Consider the following 23,894-nt stretch of genomic DNA (forward strand, 5'->3'; position numbering starts at 1 on the left):
CACATTTAATTAAAATTTCCTAAAAGCACACAGAAGATACACAACATAAACCTCACAGAGAAAAAGGTGGTGGCAGCGTTGGCAAAAATAACTTATTTCTATAGTAGTAAAAAGAAAAGGCAAAATATTTAAAGCATTTGTACTATAATTTTCAAGTTCAAAAAAAAAAAAAAAGAGAGACTGCCTATTAATTTCCTGTTAGTTATCATTGCATATGATAGACTCTGAATGTCTCAGTGGAAACAAGGCACCTCTTTTCCTGTGGCTGCTCCATACCATCTGGAACTGGAATTTTAAAACGGGAAAACCCTCTACAGGGTTCCACGCCCAGACTGTTCAGGATCCTGAGTCAAACTAGGCCCTAATATCAGGGGGCCCCTGAGAGAGAGATGCTGGGCCACAGCATCCCCAGGGTCCCCGATCTTTCCTAAGGCACCACCCTTCCCTCACCTTGTAGGACCCCCCAGGTTAGAAGGGGGCTCTCTTCAGGGGCTGTGGCAGATGTAGGGTTGCTGCCCCTGGGTCCCCCCTGTGTCCCCACTGGGGGAGCACTCTGGGGGGCCTGGGCTCCCGCGACCTGCAGGCCCTGCATAGCCACGTGACCCTGTGGAGGGCAATCTGCCATGAGGGCTGCCTGCCAAGGTTTTCCATTAGTTAGACAGCAGTGCTATCCCAAGGAACGAGGAATCAGGAGGGAGCTCTGTTAGTAGCAGTATCTTCAAATTCCAACGGAGAAAAAAACCTTCAAATAATTTAAATATCCAATAATAGGAGAAAATAGTAAGGTAGGATATAATTCCTCCAGCATGTATATGATGGATACAGCCAGAAAATCCTGCTTTCATACCCCTCCCTACACACATACACTTGAATGTGTAACATTATATGTTCATAGATATACCCTCAAATTTATGTGCATAACAAATGTATGCACAAAACTGGAGGAATTATACCATATATATGCATATATACTCACACACATACAACTACTCATGTATACATGCATAATACATAGACAAATATGATTGCTACATTATTACAGATTGTATAATTGAATGAAAAAAGAAAAAGAAAGAAAAACTGGCTGGGATCATACCCAAAAAGGAAAAAGCAGAAAACTGCAAAGGAAAATAATTTCAAATTTCAAAGAATTCAAAATTTAAAAAAGGCACTTGAAATGGTGTACTCTTTCTTCCTATCTCCTAACAATTCTGTTTTGACAGAGCTAAGTTTTGCCTGGCCTAAGTATTATGCTGAAAATAAATCTGACATGGATGCTTTTAGAGAATTCTGCAGTTTGGGAGAAACTCTGCATGGAGTTTCACAGACACGCTTTGCTGCGGGGACATGATAATAAAAGCAGCCAGTGTGGCCATCATTTACTGATGGCTTTCTAAGCGCCTGTAGCGGGTTGGGTACTTTGCGTAAGTTATTTTTAACCTTTACAACAACTCTACAAAGCAGGTATTCCTTGTACAGATGAGTTAAATGAAACTCTCAGGTTGAGTTTGCTCAAAGACACACAGCTAATTAGGTGGCAGGCAGAGATGGAAATCAAACCACTTTTATTAATTAGCTTCTTGAAGGGATGAGAGAGATAGTGAGTGTAAGGAATCTTGGTTGGAAAGGACTATTTGTGGAAAACACCATGACAAAAACATAAACTTACAATGTTAAAACATTAATGGTTAAACTAGGCAAAAGTCATCTTGGAGTGCAAAAAAGAAGTGAATCTAAGAGGTTAAAAACAAAAACAAACCCAAACCCAAAACAAACAAAAAAACCCACTTGAATCCAGTTACTTAAAAAAAAAAAGTGACTTATGGTCATTATTACATTGAATTAACCAAAAGTACTTTGGTAAAATATTGAAAATGGGTATTTCCAATATTGTACATACTAGAAAGCTCTTTATGGTTATTCAAATTTTCAAATAATTGACTTAAGTTCAATACAAAATAACCTTAGGAGAAATCAAAACACCATAATTTAATTTTGTGACTCAATATTGTTGAAAATGAAATTGGATGAATACATGATAACAAGAAATTACTATCAAGTATATTTTATTCTATTAAACAATGAAAAATCTTTGGGAAAATTTTCAAAATACATCTTCATTAGGTACTTGCTTTTTTCCCTCCATTAGCATTTGTTCTATGTTTATAATTATTTGTGAAGTCTTACTTATGTTTTCTTTTTTTAAAGAGTAACTAACTTGTTTCCATGACAGCAAAGAGCCATCTGATAGAAATGGGGGGAAAATGCAACAACAATATCTATTATTAGAAAACTCCTTAGTTGCTTAGGTACTGACATTTTGCCAGAAAGAAATGGAAGCAGCCTCTGAATTAAATGTTATTCTCCATATATTTATATCACCATGTGGTCCAGACTTGCCCCTTTTGGTGGCTCATCTGTAGCCACCGAACAATTTTTTATGACATTGTGTATATGGAGTGGCCTGAGAAACAGAGAAGGTTCCAGGATCCCACAACATGCCCCTGAGCACATTTCCCTGGCTCCCTTCCCTCCATCACCACTCAGCTCTCCTCAGAGTCTGCTCCCTGCCCTTTCTTCTCCTTTGTAACCCTTTGCTCTTTGCTGTTCTCTCTAGTTTTCCTTAAGCTTACTCCACGTCTTTGTCCTTATACTCCCTCTCTTTAACCCCCCTTCTTCCATTCCCTTTCTTTCCCTTGCCCTTTTCTGTCTAGCCCAGACTTGGCAGCACCGGCTCTTTCTCTCCTCCCTGTTCTCCTCAGGGAGAATCTAGGAGCCAGGCAGTACTGGATGGAGACGTGGAAAACCTGAGCAGGCTGGTGACCTCCATCCCTTCACACCCAGACTCGACTCATCCCGTTTATTTCAGGCATGGCTGAAGCACTTCGGGAAGGCAGCATGGCAGCTCCTTCCCTCTATTCTCTCAGGCAGTTCAGATCTGGTCCCAAATCCGCACCCATTTGTTAAATCAAACAAAACCGCCACAGTTAACTGGGCTTACCTCCTCGGTGGGCAGCTTAACAACCATCTGCTGCGTAAGCCTGCCCTGGGATGTACCACCCCACTCCACCCCAAGTGGCTTCCAAATGTTCCCACCATCCTCAGAGTACTTCTTCTCACAGGAGCTCCTGCCAATTCAACTTTCCTCGTTTCATTCTACTCATGGAGAGGTTTTGGTTCCCTTTACAGACTGGGTCCCAGGCAGCTGCCCAGCCTTGCCTGCCCCTCGACAAGGCTGAGCTCAGGGCAGAGCCCACTCATCGCTGTCTGGCCTTCTCGGTCACACCAAGTCCCTCCCTCTGCCACCAGCCTCGCCTCCCTGGGACCAGCCCGCCACCCGTCCCTTGGCCTGGCCCCTTCCTCTCCACTCTAATCTCTGACCAACACATCGACTCCATCTGCTCCCTGTCACTCTCTCAGACGTCTTGGGTCATGCGAGCTAACAGCCTTCTCAGTAGATTTGGGGAGTCTCCTCAGGACAGGCAGGGCAAACTCCTAGTTTTAGCACAGCAAATCACTGCTTTCCCCCTTTCTCCACCTCTGGAAGGGTTTTAAATAGAACTTGTTATCACTCAGGTCACAGGCAACTTTCAAACTGGGTCTATAAAGCAATTAAGATTAATATATATTAATATTAGCAAAAGAACTAAGTCAATACTGTTGAAATAGGTATTTAACGAACATGAACTTCATAATCTACTCAAAAACCAGTTTTTTCCATGATGCTAAAATATTTTTAGAATTCCTCTTCTAGAATGGGCTTCAGAGTCAACTGGTAGACAATGAAGAAAATTAGACTCTATTTTACTTATTTTAAATTATTTTTATTATATTAATTATTACCATAAAACGGTTCGAACTAACTTGATCACCTACTATATCCACTAATCTTGATGTCAAATAGTTTTTCAGTTTCCAAAAATTTTATCTGCCCTCAAAGGATAAAGATTTGCCATCAATGAAAAAGAAACATGCTGCAGACACTGATACCAAATCCAAAACATACTTTAAATAATGGCAGAATCCTAAGAATAAGTGAATGGTTTACTAAATTAGAAATTTTGAAGGTTATATCACTCATTGGATGCATAAGTTGTGCTATTTTTATTTTAAAACAAGCTACTATATTTTCTGTTACACTCTCAGAATATCTTTTTGATTGTTTTAACAATCCTGGGGGCCCTTAAAATTAAGTTAGAGGAGAACTTCAGGTTGATCAAGATAGCCATAGAAGATGCTACAGGGTGCTGCTCCCCAAAAGAATCTTTGAACAACTAGCAAAAAAAACTGGCAGAGCCAGCTTTCTCAACAGTGAAAACCAGTTAAAGGGTTGCAGTAACTGAGCAAGTTGCAAATCAACAAAATGCATCTTTTAAAACAATAGCAGAAGCTCCTGTTGCCCTTACTGTACCCATCCTCAACCCCTCCCCAGCATGGTGTGAGCCAGTTTGTGCTCCCATTGTGGGTCACTGGCCCTGTTCCAGAGAGAGCAGAGTAACTCCTACGTGCCTGAAAGCAGATGTCAATCTATTGTGTGGCTGCATGAAAGACTGAACCAGGAAACTCATCTCTGGCTCACCTCCCAAAACTTGCCCTGCAGGCAGAAACAGCTAAAACAGTGTAAGAAACAATTAAGTCAAAGTGAGCTGGGGCAACGGATTGCCCACTGTAAGTCATACAGTAGAGCACCCATGAGGGGGAGAAAGGGTAGGGAATAGAGAGGGCATTTGAATTCCTGTAAACAGGAGAATCCATAGGGCCATGAGCAAGCACAATCCCAGAACAAGAGTCAGGCTCCACCAAGGCTCAGATGAGACAGAGAAGACAATGGACTCTGCATTTGCCTTGGGCTGATCTTTTCGATAAGAGAGCTAAATTCTAAGGAAGAGCACCAGCCAAAGCAGACCCAATTTACAAAGATGGTAAAAGGTGTATTTTTGCATTGGTTGGTTTGTTTTTGATAGCATCTAGCACTAAAAGAAATCTCTGTCCTATCACTAGCTTGATACAAACTTAAGGAACAGACAGCTCAGAGACTAAAACAAATGGCTAACACTTCAAAATATTAAAATGTACAGTATACAACAAAACATTACAAGACGAATAAAGAAATGGGAAATGATGGCCCATCCCATCATTATCAGTGAAGAAGATCCGATTTTCAACAGGTAAAGATTTTTAAAAAATGATCCACAAAATGCTCAAGGAGATAAAGGAAAGCATGGAAGAAGAATTAAAAGATAAGGGGTAAACAATGAAGGAACAATACGAGAATATCAATAAAGAGATGGAAATTATAAAAAAGGAACATACAGCATATTAGAGCTGGCAGAAGAAAGAATCAGTGAACTTGGAAGCAAGACAATTTAAATGATTCAGGCTGAGGAGCACACATGCACAAAAAAACACATGAGAAAAGCAAACAAAGCTGTGCCAGTTTGGATGTTTTATGTCCCCCAAAATGCCATGTTCTTTAATGCAATCTTGTGGGGCCCGAGATATTAGTGTTGATTAGATTGGAGTCCTTTGATTGAGTGTCTCCATGGAGGTGTGACTCAATCAACAGTGGGTAAAATGTTTTATTGGATTATTTCCATGGAGATATGGACCCCACCCATTGAGGGTGGTCTTGATTTAATCACTGGAGTCCTATAAAAGAGCTCACAAACAGAAGGACCTCAGAGCAGCTGACAGTGACATTTTGGAGATGGCTGTTGAAAGCAGACTTTTGCTAATGCTTCAGAGATGCTAGCCTAGAGTTTGCTCCAGAGAAGCTAACAGAGGACAAAATGTCCCCAAAGCAACATTTTGAAGAATGCACAGGAGCTGAGAGAGGAGCCGGAACAATACAAAGGGTCACAATACAAACTATCAAATAAATATGAATGTAAGTATTAATGGAAAAATGGAGGGTCAAAAAAGGTATAATACTTAAAAAGACCAAATAGCCATTTGGCAGAAGAAAGTAGTACATTATCCCTAGCTACTTGAAGTATAAAGGGGTTAAACTTTCCAGTCAAAAAGCAGATTGGCAGAATAGAGTAAAAAAGCATGCCCTGGAGGAGCTAAGATGGCGGCATAGAGAGGAGTGGAAGACTGTTAGTACCCCCTGAAACAATTCATAAATGACCAAAATACTAGTAAATAACCTGGAATAACTGTGGGGAGACAAATGTGACTGTCCACTCATCATCCACCAACCTGAATTGGGAGGAATGCCCGAGATCGCAGCATAAAATTTGTAAGTAAAAACTACGGACCCACGTCGAGGGCCAAGAGCCAAGAGCCTCCTCCCTCATGGAAGTCTCGCAGTGCTAGAGAGCAGAACTCTCCAAATAAGCTAGTGTACCTCAGCCCAGCTGCAACTGGGGTTTTAATGTTAACTGCTCAATACAGACAGCGAATCCCCAAAAAGCAGACAGAGGCTTTTGGTGACAACTGACCTTGGGAGAGTCAGGGGACATATCTGTCTCAGGATGGGGAGCCCAGAGGATCGGGTGCTATCTCTGGCTGATGGGTGAATCTGGGAGCTTTCTGTCCCTTTCTCTCTCTGTGGAGAAAGCCTCAGCCATTTTGAGCCTGCAGCGCTTTGCAGTAAAAGCCTCAGCCATTTTAAAATCAAAACACTTGATCAGCAGAGTCAGAGAAACAAAGAACTTATTGATATTCAGATGACTTCTCTGGAGGGGGCATAGCTTCCCAAGAGGAAAGGGAGGGGCCCAGCTCTACTGCTTGCCTTACTGGAACCAGACCTCAAAGCCTGGAGGAGGAGAGCCACGGGCCACACTCCCTTACACCAGCCAGTGACAGGCTGACAGGTGCACCTGCCGGGCAGAAAAGCACAGGTGTGTCAATCCTCTAAGAAAAACCATCAGGGAAACCAGATACTGAATATTTCCTCCTTCTGTGACCTGAGCCTGTTCTCATCTGGGAAAACCTGATTGGGGTCGCCTAGGAGGTCAGATGCCCAGACAACAGAAAACTACAACCTACACTAAGAAAAATGAAGTTATGGCCCAGTCAAAGGAACAAACGTACACTTCATTTTAAATTTAAACAACTAATGCTAAATCAATTCAAAAAGTTTAGAGAAGATTTGGCAAGAGATAAAGACTATAAAGAAAACACTGGGTATACATAAGGCAGATATCGAAAGTTCAAAAAAACAACTAGCACAATCTATGGAAATGAAAGACACAACACAAGAGATGAAAGACACAATGGAAACATACAACAGCAGATCTCAAGAGGCAGAAGAAAACACTCAGGAACTGGAGAACAAAACACCTGAAAGCCTACACGCAAAGGAGCAGATGGAGAAAAGAATGAAAAAATATGAGCAACGTCTCTGGGAACTTAAGGATGAAATAAAGTACAAGAATGTATGTATCATTGGTGTCCCAGAAGGAGAATAGAAGGGAAAAGGGGCAGAAGCAATAATAGAGGAAATAATCAATGAAAATTTCCCATCTCTTATGAAAGACATAGAATTACAGATTCAAGAAGTGCAGCGTACTCCAAACAGAATAGATCTGAATAGGCCTATGCCAAGACACTTAATAATCAGATTATCTAACGTCAAAGACAAAGAGAGAATCCTGAAAGCAGCAAGAGAAAAGCAATCCATCAAATACAAAGGAAGCTTAGTAAGACTATGTGCACATCTCTCAGCAGAAACCATGGAGGCAAGAAGGAAGTGGTGTGATATATTTAAGATACTGAAAGAGAAAAACTGCCAACCAAGAATCCTATATCCAGCAAAGCTGTCCTTCAAATGTGAGGGAGAGCTCAAAATATTTTCTGACAAACAGACAATGAGAAACTTTGTGAAGAAGACACCTGCCCTACAGGAAATACTAAAGGAAGTACTACAGAGTGATAGGAGAAGACAGGAGTGCATGGTTTGGAACACAATTTTGGGAAATGGTAGCACAACAATGTAAGTACACTGAACAAAGATAACTATTTATATGGTTGAGATAGGAAGGTTGGGAGCACATGAGACACCAGAAGAAAGGAGGAAAGATAAAGACTGGCACTGTGTAACCCGGTGAAATCTAGAGTGTTCAACAATTGTGATAAAATGTACAAATACATTCTTTTACGAGGGAGAACAAGCAAATGTCAACCTTGCAAGGTGTTAAAAATGGGGAGGCATTGGGAAAGGATGCAATCAGCATAAACTAGAGACTGTAACTAATAGAATCATTGTATTATGCTTCCTTTAATGTAACAAAGGTGATATACCAAGGTGAATGCAGATAAGAGGGGGGATAGGGGAGGCATGTTAGACACTTGATGTTGGTGGTGCTGTTTGATTTAAGGTTATCTTTCCTTTTGCTGCCTCCTAGCAGTTATTTTTTTTCCTCTTTCTTTTTTCTTTTTTCTTTTTCTTTTGCCTCTCTACCTTCTTTGACTCTCCTTCCTGCCTTGTGGAAGAAATGTAGATACCCTTAAATAGATAGTGATGAAGGTGGTGAACACATAAATATGTGACCATACAGAGAACCATCGATGGTTTACTTAGGATGGAATGTATGACATGTGAACAAAACCATCTAAAAAAAAAAATGGATTGATGAAGAAACCTCGAGGGCAATATACTGAGTGAAATAAGCCAGACACATAGGGACAAATATTGTAGGATCTCACTGATAGGAACTAATTATAATATGTAAACTCATAGACATGAAATATAAGTTACCAAGATATAGGACAAGGCTAAAGAATGAGGAGTGGTTGCTTAGTATGAGCAGAATGTTCAACTAGCATGAACTTAAATGTTTGGAAATGAACAGAGGTGTCAGTAGCAAGATGTGAGAATAACTAACAGTGCTGAATGGTGCGTGAAAGTGGTGGAAAGGGGAAGTTCAGAGTCATATTTGTCACCAGAAAGAAAGTTGGAGGTCAAAAGATGGGAATGTATAAAACTGATTCTTACGGTGGGCAATGTCCATGATTAACCGTACAAATATTAGAAATCTCTTCCATGAACCAGAACAAATGTATGACAATACTATTAGAAGTTAATAATAGAGGGGCATATAGGGAAAAAATATATACCTATTGCAAACTATATACTACAGTTAGTAGGATTTAAATGTTCTTTCATAAACAGTAACAAATGTACTATACCAATACTATGAGTCAACAATTGAGGGGGGTTGGTTAGGGATATGGGAGGATTCGAGTTTCCTTTTCTTTTTTCATCTTTCACTTAATTTCTTGTCTGGAGTAATGAAAAGTTTCTAAAAATTGAACAAAAATTAAGTGTGGTGATGGATGCACAGCTGTATGAGGATACCAGGGGCAACTGATTGTACACTTTGAATCTTTGGATAATTGTATGGTATGTGAACAATCTCAATAAAAATTAAAAAAAAAAAGCATGCCCCAACAATATGTTGTCTACAAGAGACTCACTTTAAATTCAAAGACACAAGTAGGTTGAAAATAAAAGGATGAAAAAATATATACCATGTAAATAGTAACCAAAAAAATCTGGGGTAGCTACGCTAATACCAAATAAAATAAGCCAAAAACTATGATGAGGGACAAAGAAGGTCATGATATACTGACAAAAGGGTCAATTTAGCATAACAATTATAAATATACTTGCATTTAATGGCAGAGCCCCAAAATACATGAAGCAAATATTGACATATTTGAAGGGAAAAATAGACAGTTCTACATTAATAGTAGAAGGCTTCATTACACCACTTTCGATAAGAAACGGAACATCTAGAAAGAAGGTCAATAAGGAAATAGGAAACTTAAAAGATACTCTAAATCAACTAGACCTAACAGACAAATAAAAGCCTTCAACCAATCGCAGTAGAATACACATTCTTCTCTTGTGCACATGGATCATTCTGCAGTATAGACCATATGTTAGGTCACAAAACAAGTCTCAATAAATTAAAAAATATTTAAATTATATAATGTATCTTCTCCTACCACAAAGGAATGAAGCTAGAAATCAAAAACTGAGGAAAAAATGGAAAACACCAAAATATGTGGAAATTAAATAATGAACTCAACCAATGGGTTAAAGAAGAAAACACAAAGGAACTTAGGAATATCTTGAGGCAAATGAAAATGAAAACACAACATAACAAAGCTTAGTCAAGGCACTGCTGAGAAGGAAACTTATAGCTCTATATGCTTAATTAAAAAAGAAATATCTCATTACTCCAAAAAAAAACAAACAAACAAACAAACAAAAAAAAAAAAACCACCTCAAATTGGAGACCTAACTCCACAACTTGAGGATCTAGAAAAAGAAGAGCAAACTAAACCCAAAGGGAGCAGAAGGAAAGAAATAACAAAGATTAGAATGGAGATAAATGACATAGAGAATTAAAAAAATATAGCGAGAATCAAGAAAAACAAAAGCTGGTCCTTTGAAAAGATCAATAAAATATAAAAAACCTTTACGTAGAATGACAAAGAAAAAGAGAGGACACAAATAACTAAAATCAGAAATGGAAAGGGGGACATTACAACTGCTCCCATAGAAGTAAAAAGGACTATAAGAGGATACTATGAACAACTGTATGCCAAAAACTTAGAAACCTAGATGAAATGGACAAATTCCTAGACACACAAATTGCCTATACTGCCTCAGGAAGGAATTAAAGATCTCAGTAAACCAATAACTAATAAAGAGATTGAATCAGTAATCAAATATCACCCAACAAACAGAAGCCCAGGACCAGATAGTTTCACAGAGGAATCTTATCAAACATTCCAAGAAGAATTAATACCAATGATACTCAAACTCTTCCAAAAAAAATTGAAGAGGAGAGAAACTCCCTAACTCATTTTATGAAGCCAACATCACCCTCACACCAAAGCCAGAAAGAATTACCACAAGAAAAGAAAATTACAGACCTACATCTCTTATGAATATCGATGCAAAAATCCTCAACAAGATACTAGCAAATCGAATCCAACAGCACATTAAAAGAATTATACACCATGATCAAGTGGGATTTATCCAGGTACGCCAGGGTGATTCAATATAAGAAAATCAATTAATGTTATACACCACATTAACAGAATAAAGGATAAAAAACACATGATCATCTCAACTGATGCAGAAAATCCACAACAAAGTTACTAGAACTAGTGAATGAAATCAGCAAAGTGGTGGGGTACAAGATCAATATGCAAAATGGTAATGAACAATCTGAAGAAGAAATCAAGGAAAAAATCCATCTGCAGTACCAACTAGAAGAATCAAATACCTAGGAATAAATTTAACCAAGGATGTTAAATGTGAAAGACTTATACATGGAAAACTACAAAACACTGTTATAAGATATTAAAGAAGTGCTAAATAAATGCAAGGACATTCCATGTTCATGGATTGGAAGACTAAATATTGTTAAGATGCTAATACTACTCAAATTAGTTTACAGATTCAATGCAATTCCAATCAAAATTCCAACAGCCTTCTTTGAAGATATAGAAAAGCCAATCATCAAATTTATATGGAAGGGTAAGGGGCCCCAAACAGACAAAGTCATCTTGAAAAAGAAGAAAGATAGAGGACTCACATTTCCTGATCTTAAAAGTTATTACCAAACAGTACCAGCAAAAAGGACAGACATACAAATGGAATTAAGAGTTCAGAAATAAACCTTCACACCTATGGCCAATTGATTTTTGACAAGGGTGTGGAGTCTGCTCAATGGGGAAAGAATAGTTTCTTCAACAACTGGTGCTGGGAAAAGTGGATATCTACGGCAAAAAGAATGAAGGTCAAACCTGACTTTATACCATACACAAAAACTAACTCAAAATGGATCAGAGACCTAAATAAAAGAATGTAAGCTATAAAACTTCTAGAAGAAAATATAGGAAGCATCTTCAGGACTTTGTATTAGGCAATGGTTTCTTAAACTTAACACCAAAGTCATGAGCAACAAAAGGAAAAACAGATAAATAGAGCTTCATCAAAATTTAAAAATTTGTGCATCAAAGGACTTGATCATGAAAGTGAAAAGACAACCTATTCAATGGGAAAAAATATTAAGAAACTTACAACTCAACCACAAAGAGACAAACAACACAATTTAAAAATGGGCAAAAGACCTGAATATACATTTCTTCAAAGAAGATATACAAACAGCCAACAAGCATATGAAATGATGCTCTACATCATTAGCCATTAGGGAAATGGAAACCAAACTGCAATGATACTATTTCACACCCACTGGAATGGCTACTATTAAAACAATGGAAAATAAACGTTGGCAAGGATGTGGAGAAATAGGAACACTCATTCATTGTTGGTGGTGATGTAAAATGGTGCAAACGCAGTGGAAAACAGTCTGGCAAGTCCTCAGAAAGTTAAGTCTAGAATTCCATTTGATCTAGCAATACCATTCTAGATATATACTCCAAAGAATTGAAAGCAGGGACTTGAGCATATATTTTCACATTGATGTTCATAGCGGCATTATTCACAATTGCCAAAAGATGGAGGCAACCCAAGTGTCTATCAACAGGTGAATGGTTAAACAAAATGAGGTATATACGTAGACTCGACTATTATTCATCCGTAAAAAGGAATGGAGTTCTGATACATGCCACAACATGGATGAACCTTGAAGACAGCACATTGAATAAAATAGGCCAGACACAAAAGGACAAATATTATATGATCTCACAGAATTGACATAATTACAATAAGCAAATTCATAGAGCCAGAAACTAGAATACAGGTTATCAGAGGGCCAGGGTGGGGGTAGAGAATGGGGAGTTAATACTTAATTGGTATACAGTTTCTGTTTGGGGTGATGGAAAATTTTCAACAATGAGGGAGCTGATGGTAGCACAACATTGTAAATGTAATTAACACAACTGAATTATATATTTGTGGTTTAAAAGGGGAATTTTAGGTTGCATATATGTTTCTATAATAAAAAGTAAAACAACCATAGGACTAGAAAAACAATTAAGTGAAATTCATTTCCTACATAATAATAAAGTAGATAATAAATTTGTAAAAAATACAGATGGTTACTAAAAAGCAATATAATTTATTAGAATTGTGTTTCCCAATTTGAGAATTTAAAAATTACACTGATAAAATGATTTGATGTCCTTTACATTCAAAGATGCATTTCTCCCTCTCCTTCCACTACTCAGTTCCTTTCCCGAGGTAACCATTGTAATTGTTTCTTAAATATCCTTCCAGAGGTTTCCAGTGCGTATACAATTTACACAGCAGCTTACACCCTTTAAATTGTTTTTAACATAAATGGTAACATGTTATACTACATGTTCCTTTTTCACTTAACCACATACAATGAAATTCATACCATTTGTGCTCACAAGTATTTTGATTTGTATTTTCCACAATGCACAATGTGACAGGTTGGCCTAATAGATTACATTCTCTTTACTGATGCCTCTTAATGATCCACATCATACATGGTTGGCTATGTTCAGGCCTTAGGAATAGAACTTTTTCTTTTTAAAATAAATTGCCTCTCCAAAGGCCAATTGACTTTAAAGTGAATGCTGAAACTAAATAACCTAGCTGATTCGGGGAGGGGGGGGCGGGGGGGGGATAGGTGGAAGAAGAAGAATTATTATTTACCTTAAATGTTGCAAAGGCATCTGAAGCAATATCAAACGTTGACAACTCCACATACTTAAAGAAATCTCTGAATTGATTAGAAAAGAGGATGATTTTGGCAAGTGGTTCATGTCGAATACATTCTCTCAACATAATCCCACAACGTAAGGCAATCTGTGGGGCTTCATACCTAAAGCGTAAATAAGAGTAATAGAGCACTGTGTTATCTCATTGGCATCTTACCAATATTAATGATATCAAAAGAACCATTTCACTACTGCTGTTAATGGAAGCAGAGATACCATTAGTCCAAGTTCATTCAAACTTTGTTCATTAAATACTCATGGAATATCTACTATGTGCCTGCACTATTCCAGATGCTGGGAATACAGAAGTAAACATGACAAGGTCACTGCCTTCTTGGCATTTACTTTTCGGTGACTGTGTATCTGATGGGGGGAGAAGTCAGTAGTTTCATTTACTGAGAAGTGCTATGAAAACTGAAGACAAAAGAATAGGCAAGACTGTAGAGTTAAGACTGGGGGGGCTACTTTCAACTGAGTGGTCAGGGAAGGAACAAAGCCTTCCGGGCAAAGGGGACCAACTGTGCAAAGGCCCCCAAGGCAAGAACAAGCTTGGTGACCTAGAGGAAGAGAAACGAGGCCAGTGTGGTTGGAATGTGAGGAAGAGGAGTGAGTGGTGGGCAAGGGAAGCCAGAGTGGAGAGAAGGGCAGGGGCTAGATTACGTAAGGCTTTGTAAGCCAAGGTGAGGAGTTTGGTTTTTGAGAGTGATGGGAAGCTACTGGAGACTGTTAAGCAAGACATTTGTATAGCTTAGTTTATGTTTTAAAAAGTTCACTCTGACTACTCGTGGAGAATCCATGGTTAAGGTAGAAGGAACAGGCTGGGGAGCTAGAATGGAAGCAAAAAGACCAGGTATGAAGAGGGGCAGAAGTCCAGCCAGAGATGATGGTGGCTTGGACAGCGGTGGACAAGGGTGGACAGGGGTGGACAGAGGTGGACAGAGGTGGTGGTACAGAAACGAGAGGGCAGGGGACAGAATGTGATAGTGTGTGCAGAAAAAGTCAATGAACTTGCTGGTATCAGAGCTGGGGTAGTGTAGGGGATGAAGTCAGGGTGAGGGAAACTGAGAGTTCAGGAATGATGCCCAGGTATTCATCTTGAATAATCAGGTGGTGGTTGCACCATTGATTCAGATGAATAAACCAGGAGAGTAGCACGTTAGTGAAGAAATCAAGTTTGTTTCTGACCACCTTAACTTTGAGATGCCTGCTATCTAAGTACAGATGTCTCCTAGGCAGTAAAAGATACCCATGTGAAGTTTTGGGAAAAATAGGGCCCAGAGATATGAATGATTTGCATACAACAGAGGATTGACAAATAGCTGTGGATTGGTTGACTCATCGAAATCATGAAATGGAATCATGGCTCACAGCAAGAACCACACTAGAAAAATACAATGTTTCTATAGAAAATAACTCAGGGCTGGCATACTAGGTCTGTTCCCTTTCTAATTTAACAAGAACCTCTCAAATGTCAAATTTCACATCAAACTAAATCTGGGCGTATTAGACATTCAAATGTCTAATAAGATTTCAAGAAAAAAGTACAATGTTTAGCCCAAGGAAGACAAGTTGTGTGTTGAAATGATACAGTGGACAATTGCATGGTAAATAGTGGAAGAAAAGAACAAAGGAAGATATGATTATAAAAGATGGGAAGTAAAAAGAATATAGGGTAAAAAAAAATCTTGCCAAGTTTTTGAAAATATTGTATCATTCAACATTTTAATTGAATATAATGTTTGTTTTTACTGTTTTAGTCCAAAGACCATTTTTTAAAAACACAATTTTAAATGCCTCAATTGTTGAAAAAGTACTTTCTTACAATGTCTTTGAAATAGGGGGGAAATAAATTCCTTTGCAATATTAACTTTACAAATACAGTAAGGGAAATAGCAAATAAGGACGTTTGAGAAAATTTATTAAACCAGAGTGCTATCCTGTTTTATGATAAATAATATTCACAAATATTATTGAGTTTTTCCTGAGTAACTGGTATTAATCAAATGCTAGTATTTTCAGATAGACATGATTCTTTATAGAATATAGAGAAAACCAATTTATAGTATATGTTAGCAATGTCTCTTAGAAAAATTAAAAAATCATCTTAATAGCAAATAGAGAAGAGTTATAAGGTGGGGTATTACGATTTTGTAAACAGAGATTTTCTTCTGAAATATTTAGGAGAAAAACATTATTTACTGACAGAATACAGAGTATAAACAAAGACGTTGGCCTAGTGAAAGAACCTAAGTGAGAGATAATTAAAATCCAGGCTTATTAGTAAGATATTTATAGACATTCATAATTTGGGCCTATGCCTAACTTTCCAAATCAATTTCCAATCACATTCCCCAAGTAAACTATGCCTCCAGTCCTTGGAGTATACCATTTCCTCAAGTCAGAATAATGCCTTTTTCCTTACTTCTTCATCTCTAAGACTTGCACTCACTCATCTTTCAAGGCTTAGCCCAAATGCCACCTCCTTGGGTAAGAACAGTCTCTTCCACAAATTTTGCTGGGATAACTGAAGATCCACATGAAAAAAAATGAAGTTGGACCCTAACCTCAAACTACATGCAAATCTTAATTCAGAATGGACCAGCCACCTAAATATAAGAGCTAAAATCATAAAACTCTTAAAAGAATATATAAGGGCAAATATTCACGACCATGGATTTGGCAATGATCTCTTAAATATGATGCTAAAGCTCAACTTTTGTGCATCAAAGGATACTATCAAGAGAGTAAAAAGACAACCCATACAATGGAAGAAAATATTTGCAATTCATGTATCTGATAAAGTTTTAATATCCAGAATATATAAATAGCCCTTACAACTCAGCAGCGAAAAAAAAGGCAAACAACCCAATTTTAAAATGGGCAAAGGATGTGAATACTTATTTCTGCAAATATACACTAATGGAGAATAGGCACAAGAAATGATGCTCTATGTCATTAGTCTTTAGAGAAATGCAATTCAAAACCACAAGGAGATATCACTTCATACCCATTAGGATGGCTAATATCCAAAAAAGGACAGAAGAAGGAAGGAAGGGAGGGAGGGAGGAAAAAAAGGGAAAATAAGTGTTGGTAAAGGTCCCATATGGTATGATCCCATTTATATGAAATATTCAGAATAGAGAAATCCATAGAGACAGAAAGCAGAGGCGTGGCCGGCAGAGGCTGGGGGAAGGGGGAATGGGGAGTGGCCACCTAAAGAGCTTGGGGTCTCCATCTGGGGTGATGACTGTGCAACACTGTGAACATGCCTAATGCAAATGAATTGTGCACTTAAAAATGGACAAAATGGTAAGTTTGTTATGTGTATTTTATCACAATTATAAAAATTTTTAAAAAACACCTACTCCTTTTAAGTCTTTCCTAATTACTCATCATTCAAGACTATTCTCTCCTTCCCACACTCCTACAACAGCTTGTCTGTAACTCCACTTTATCATTTTTTTCATTATTATGTTACATTGCAGTAAGTTATAATTCCGTTTTCTTTGCCTCATTACAAACAACTGAATTGCTGGGAGTATGTGCCTTCCTTCCTTTCCTCCCCTACACCATCTCCACAAGGTGTCCATGTATTATTTATTGTGTTACCTTCCCCCACCTCCACCACAATCTCTGAAGAGGGCCTAGCATAACATTTTTCACAAAGTAGGCATATGATGAAACTACTGAATCTGAAACTCAGACATTCCTAATACAAGAGCCTAATGAGACACTTTTTGGCTTATACAAAAAGCTAAATGATCTCTAGACAGTATTTTCTCATTTCTTAGCTCGATTTCCAAACTGAGACAATCTATAAAAAGTTTCCCCTCCATCTTTTGGGTATAATTAGTTCTCTTTTTCCTTTCATTTGGTGAAGTTTATTGGTACCATCTGTGATGCACTGACTGATGATTTATTCCTGAGAACCAAGATATCATTTTTAAAAATACTTCTCGGGTGAGGACATTTGCTATTCCATCCCAGTAGTTTGCTCCTAACAGTGGAAATGCCATGCTCTGAGACGACAACTTCTAAAAGTTAAGAATACATTCAGATATATAAGGAATTCCTGTTTTTTCTCAGCATCCTTTGAGGGAGATGTAATTCATATATATCAGACTGACTGACCTCTAGATTATTGACTTTTGATAGCCTGTATATAAGGAAGTACAACAAAAATTAAGCCTACCTTAAATTTCAAATACCACCAACATCAGTATCTTTATGTTTGGTAAATAATTGGTATTTATCTCAATAATTCTATTCCACCAATGGATAAGTTTCCAGAGGGCAGGAACCACACATGACTAATCACTCTGAGTTTTCCACAATGACTATGCCAGGCTTCCAGTAAAGATTAGTCCAATGAATGCTGAATCACTATTTTATAGAATTGGACCATATCTTCCTATAGACTGAACTTTAGGAGTGCTGAGCTCATGAACAATGAATATCTTAAAATGCATTCAAGTTAGCCATTAATTCCATTTAGCAAGTGGATTACTGCTGTTTCATAATGAAGATGGCATTTCTGCACTAATATGGTAATAACTGCTGACAGTCTATAATCAGAAAAAAGATGAGTCATTGTCAACAGAATAATGAAAAAGCAAAAACAAAATAAAGTGATCTAAAAAAAAGAAAAAACTCCTCCATAAACCCTCATTATTCCTTTTTTCTAAAGTACTTTCAAGCTTTTATACATATACATACATATATACACACATATATATAGTTTTATACAGTTATAACTCTAAGAAGATAGCTTGCATTCTGCTTTCTTCATGTAACATATCAAAACCTTTTTAAAAGTATACAGATTTCCCCACGTGGGGAATTACTGATATTCTCACAAGCATTGGGGTCTACCAATTTAGAACTTTGAGCCCTTGATATTGGTGCTTGCCCTTCTGAAGCTTGTTACTGCAAAGGAGAAGCTAAGCCTACTTACAATTGAGCCTCAGAGTCACCCCCAGAGAACCTCTTTTGTTGCTCAGATGTGTGGATGTGCCTCTCTGTCTTTTTCTCTAACCAACTCTGCAGGCAAACTCACTGCTCTCCTCCCTATGTGGGACATGGCTCCCAGGGGTGTAAATCTCTTTGGAAATGCAGGACATGACTCCTGGGGATGAGCCTAGACCTGGAATCATGGGATTGAGAAAGCCATCTTGACTAAAAGGGGGAAGAGAAATGAAACAAAAGTTTCAGTGGCTGAGAGATTTCAAATGGAGTCAAGAGGTCATTCTGGAGGTTATTCTTATGCATTATATAGATAGCCCTTTTTAATTTCTAGTGTCTTAGAATAGTTAGAAGGAAATACCTGAAACTGTTGAACTGCAATCCAGTAGCCTTGATTCTTGAAGATGACTGTGTAATTATCAGCTTATACCGTATGACCAAGTGATTGTGAAAACCTAGTGGCTCATACTCCCTTTATCCAGTGTATGGACCGATGAGTAGAAAAATGGGAACAAAAATTAATAGGGGAGGATGGGATATTTTGGGTGTTCTTTAAAATTTTAATTTTTCTTATTATTTATTTATTTTGGAGTAATGAAAATGTTCAAAAATTGATTGTGGCAATGAATGCTCAACTATATGATTATACACTTTGGATGATTGTATGGTATGTGAGTATCTCTCAATAAAATTCAATAAAAAAGTATACAGATAGCACTTAAGTATTTATTTTAACAAGAGTAACAGATATTAAATAATACTTGTTTTGGTCACTTTTGAGTATCCTAACATCCTTAATAGATTATTTCAATAAACCATCACTCTAGTTCTACTTATTATACATGATATTAACACTCATATACATTATTTTTATCAGGGCACTCTATCGTGATGAGAGTTTGAACTAAGGCAGTGGCAGTGGAGTAGGGTTCAAGAGCTATTTAAGAACTGAGGAGGAGGAGGAAATTGACCTTCAGCACCAGCGCCATATCCTCTCTGCTCCTACAGAGCCTCATGACTGGAAGAAAATATACATCTTTAGGGAGAGCACATATGGTGGTATTTATTTTCTATCCTACATTTTTTTTTATTTTCTAAATTATCTATTACATTTAGGTATTGATTTATAACAAAAAAAAATTTCCTCTACAAATAGTAATTGTTTTATGTGAATATAGATGGAAGTGGAAGGGGAGCAGAAGGTAAAGAGAGATTTTCTTTTCAGATGGAGAAGAGACTTGACTATGTGTCTCTGCTGAGGGAGAGAAGCCAGCAGGGAGGGAGGGAGGTGGATGAAGAAGAAAAAGTGAGACAGGAAAGGAGGGATCTCAGAAGCAACGGCTTTGCAGGGGAAAGAGAGAGAGAAACATGGCTCTAATCAACATAAAAGGAAAGCTGTAAGTAGAGAGGCAGAAACAGATTCATTTGTAGGTGGGAGGCAGGGAATTGAGGAGTCTCTGATGAAGAACTGATCTTGTTACCTGGAGAGGAGGAGAAAAGCTGGTTTGCTCAGCTTGAGAGGGGAGGTTGAGTCATGGGCTTGGGGAACAAGGAGAGAGTTTGGAGTAGTCACTATCTTTGTTACTTAATTTGGTTAATATATGATAATTTATTTATGTAGTGCTACTATTACTGAGCATTTTGGTTGATGCCCATTTTTTAGAAATTCAATTTTATTGAGATATATTCCTAACTAGACAATCATCCACAGTATACAATCAATTGTTAACCGTACCATTATATAGTTGCGCATTCATCACCACAATCGATTTTTTCACTTACTAATAGTATACTACAGCACTATTCTTTAATACTGTTTGTGGTGCTATTAGTCTAAAGAGGAAACTCTCAATTTGGGAAATATAGTAACAGAGTAAAAAAACTTACTTAGAAATTTAAAGATTGTGTGCTTACATTCTGTTTCTCTAAGATAAAATCAGCCATTTCTAAATAACTAGTTACCATGAACTAGAATTAATGAGTTGCAAGTACAACATGCATGATTTTTTTTAAAAACGGGGAAAAAATGTTGAAAACATAACAGTCCTTTAGCCATTTTGGTGGTTTCCCAAACATGTTATCTGTTTCTGGTGGAGGCAATATTGTCTTCTATATATATCAATTTGTCTTAATTTATACTAAACTACCAATCTACTTTCCCCCATATCAACTCAAGAATCCATTTTTTGTTGGTTTGTTTTTTTTGTTTTTTTTTAATCTTCATTTTATTGAGATATATTCACATACCACGCAGTCATACAAAACAAATCGTACATTCAGTTGTTCACAGTACCATTACATAGTTGTACATTCATCACCTAAATCAATCCCTGACACCTTCATTAGCACACACCCAAAAATAACAAGAATAATAATTAGAGTGAAAAAGAGCAATTGAAGTAAAAAAGAACACTGGGTACCTTTGTCTGTTTGTTTGTGTTCTAGTTTGCTAATGCTGCGGAATGCAAAACACCAGAGATGGATTGGCTTTTATAAAAAGGGGGTTTATTTGGCTATACAGTTACAGTCTTAAGGCCATAAAGTATCCAAAGTAACACATCAGTAATCGGGTACCTTCACTGGAGGATGGCCAATGGCGTCCGGAAAACCTCTGTTAGCTGGGAAGGCACGTGCCTGGCGTCTGCTCCAAAGTTCTGGTTTCAAAATGGCTTTCTCCCAGGACATTCCTCTCTAGCAAGCTTGCTCTTCTTCAAATAACATCACTCACAGCTGCACTCCATCCGGTCTCTTTGAGTCAGCATGTTTTATATGGCTCAACTGATCAAGGCCCACCCTGAATGGGTGGAGACATGCCTCCATGGGAGTATCCCACCAAAGTCACCACCCACAGCTGGGTGGGGCACATTCCAAGCAAATCTAACCAGCACCAAAATGTCCGTCCCACAAGACCACAAAGATAATGGCATTTGGGGGACACAATACATTCAAACTGGCACAGTTTGTTTGTTTCCTTCCCCTATTTTTCTACTCATCCATCCATAAACTAGACAAAGTGGAGTGTGGTCCTTATGGCTTTCCCAATCCCATTGTCACCCCTCATAAGCTACATTTTTATACAATTGTCTTCGAGATTCATGGGTTCTGGGTTGTAGTTTGATAGTTTCAGGTATCCACCACCAGCTACCCCAATTCTTTAGAACCTAAAAATGGTTGTCTAAATTGTGCATAAGAGTGCCCACCAGAGTGACCTCTCGGCTCCTTTTGGAATCTCTCTGCCACTGAAGCTTATTTCATTTCCTTTCACATTCCCCTTTTGGTCAAGAAGATGTTCTCCATCCCACGATGCCGGGTCTCCATTCCTCCCTGGGAGTCATATTCCACGTTACCAGGGAGATTCACTCCCCTGGGTGTCTGATCCCACGTAGTGGGGAGGGCAGTGATTTCACCTTTCAAGTTGGCTTAGCCAGAGAGAGAGGGCCACATCTGAGCAACAAAGAGGCATTCGGGAGGAGGCTCTAAGGCACAATTATAGGGAGGCCTAGCCTCTCCTTTGCAGCAACAGTCTTCTCAAGGGTAAATCCTATGGTAGAGGGCTCAACCCATCAAACCACCAGTCCCCTATGTCTGTGGTCATGTTAGCAACCATGGAGGTGGGGTAGGCGAATACCCCTGCATTCTCCAAAGGCTCCTCAAGGGGACTCTACATATTTTTTTTCCTTGTTTTTTTTTTTTTTTTTAACTTTTTTTTTTTTAAATCAACTGTATTAAAAAAAAAAAAAAAAAAAAACATACAATAAAAGAACATTTCAAAGAGACCATAACAAGGGAGTAGGAAAAAGACAACTAACCTAAGATAACTGCTTAACTTCCAACATGTTCCTACTTTACCCCAAGAAAGTTACCTAATATAGCAACATTTCTGTGAACTTGTTCCTACTATATCCATCAGAAATAAACAGACCATAGTCATTCCTGGGCATCCCCAGAACGTTAAATACCTTATCTGTTCTTCTTGGATTATTGTTCCCCCTTCCTTAATTGCTCTCTATTGCTAGTTCCCCTACATTCTACATTATAAACCATTTGTTTTACATTTTTCAAAGTTCACATTAGTGGTAGCATATAATATTTCTCTTTTTGTGCCTGGCTCATTTCGCTCAGCATTATGTCTTCAAGGTTCATCCATGTTGTCATATGCTTCACGAGATCGTTCCTTCTTACTGCCGTGTAATATTCCATCGTGTGTATGTACCACATTTTATTTATCCACTCATCTGTTGAAGGACATTTGGGTTGTTTCCATCTCTTGGTAATTGTGAACAATGCTGCTATGAACATTGGCATGCAGATATCTGTTCGTGTCACTGCTTTCCAATCTTCCGGGTATATACCGAGAAGTGCAATCGCTGGATCTAATGGTAACTCTATATCTAGTTTTCTAAGGAACTGCCAGACTGACTACCAGAGTGGCTGAACCATTATACAGTCCCACCAACAATGAATAAGAGTTCCAATTTCTCCACATCCCCTCCAGCATTTGTAGTTTCCTGTTTGTTTAATGGCAGCCATTCTAATCGGTGTGAGATGGTATCTCATTGTGGTCTTAATTTGCATCTCTCTAATAGCTAGTGAAGCTGAACATTTTTTCATGTGTTTCTTGGCCATTTGTATTTCTTCTTCAGAGAACTGTCTTTTCATAATTTTTGCCCATTTTATAATTGGGCTGTCTGTACTATTGTCATTGAGTTGTAGGATTTCTTTATATATGCAAGATATCAGTCTTTTGTCAGATACATGGTTTCCAAAAATTTTTTCCCATTGAGTTGGCTGCCTCTTTACCTTTTTGAGAAATTCCTTTCAGGTGCAGAAACTTCTAAGCTTGAGGAGTTCCCATTTATCTATTTTTTCTTTTGTTGCTTGTGCTTTGGGTGTAAAGACTAGGAAGTGGCCACCTAATACAAGGTCTTGAAGATGTTTCCCTACATTATCTTCTAGGAGTTTTATGGTACTTTCTTTTATATTGAGATCTTTGATCCATTTTGAGTTAATTTTTGTGTAGGGTGTGAGATGGGGTCCTGTTTCATTCTTTTGGATATGGATATCCAACTCTCCCAGCCCCATTTGTTGAAAAGACCATTATGACTCAGTTCAGTGACTTTGGGGGCCTTATCAAAGATCAGTCAGCCATAGATCTGAGGGTCTATATCCGAATTCTCAATTCGATTCCATTGATCTATATGTCTATCTTTGTGCCAGTACCATGCTGTTTTGGCAACTGTGGCTTTATAATAAGC

General features: G+C 38.0%; 1 protein-coding gene across 1 annotated transcript in view; it reads right to left on the minus strand.

The window, feature by feature from the left end:
- Nucleotides 1–485: 485 nt before the first annotated feature.
- Nucleotides 486–23,894, minus strand: part of LOC119506926 (calcium-binding protein 39-like) — a 108,203-nt gene continuing 84,794 nt past the window's right edge. Inside the window, exons 5-6 of the mRNA XM_037799933.1 lie at nucleotides 13,549–13,781; nucleotides 486–604 (exon numbers count right to left, since the gene is read on the minus strand). Coding sequence (XP_037655861.1) covers nucleotides 486–604; nucleotides 13,549–13,781 — 352 coding nt within the window. The remainder of the gene's footprint in view (nucleotides 605–13,548; nucleotides 13,782–23,894) is intronic.

This window comes from Choloepus didactylus, chromosome 12 (genome assembly GCF_015220235.1).
Source record: "Choloepus didactylus isolate mChoDid1 chromosome 12, mChoDid1.pri, whole genome shotgun sequence".
NCBI classification, from domain to species: domain Eukaryota; kingdom Metazoa; phylum Chordata; class Mammalia; order Pilosa; family Megalonychidae; genus Choloepus; species Choloepus didactylus.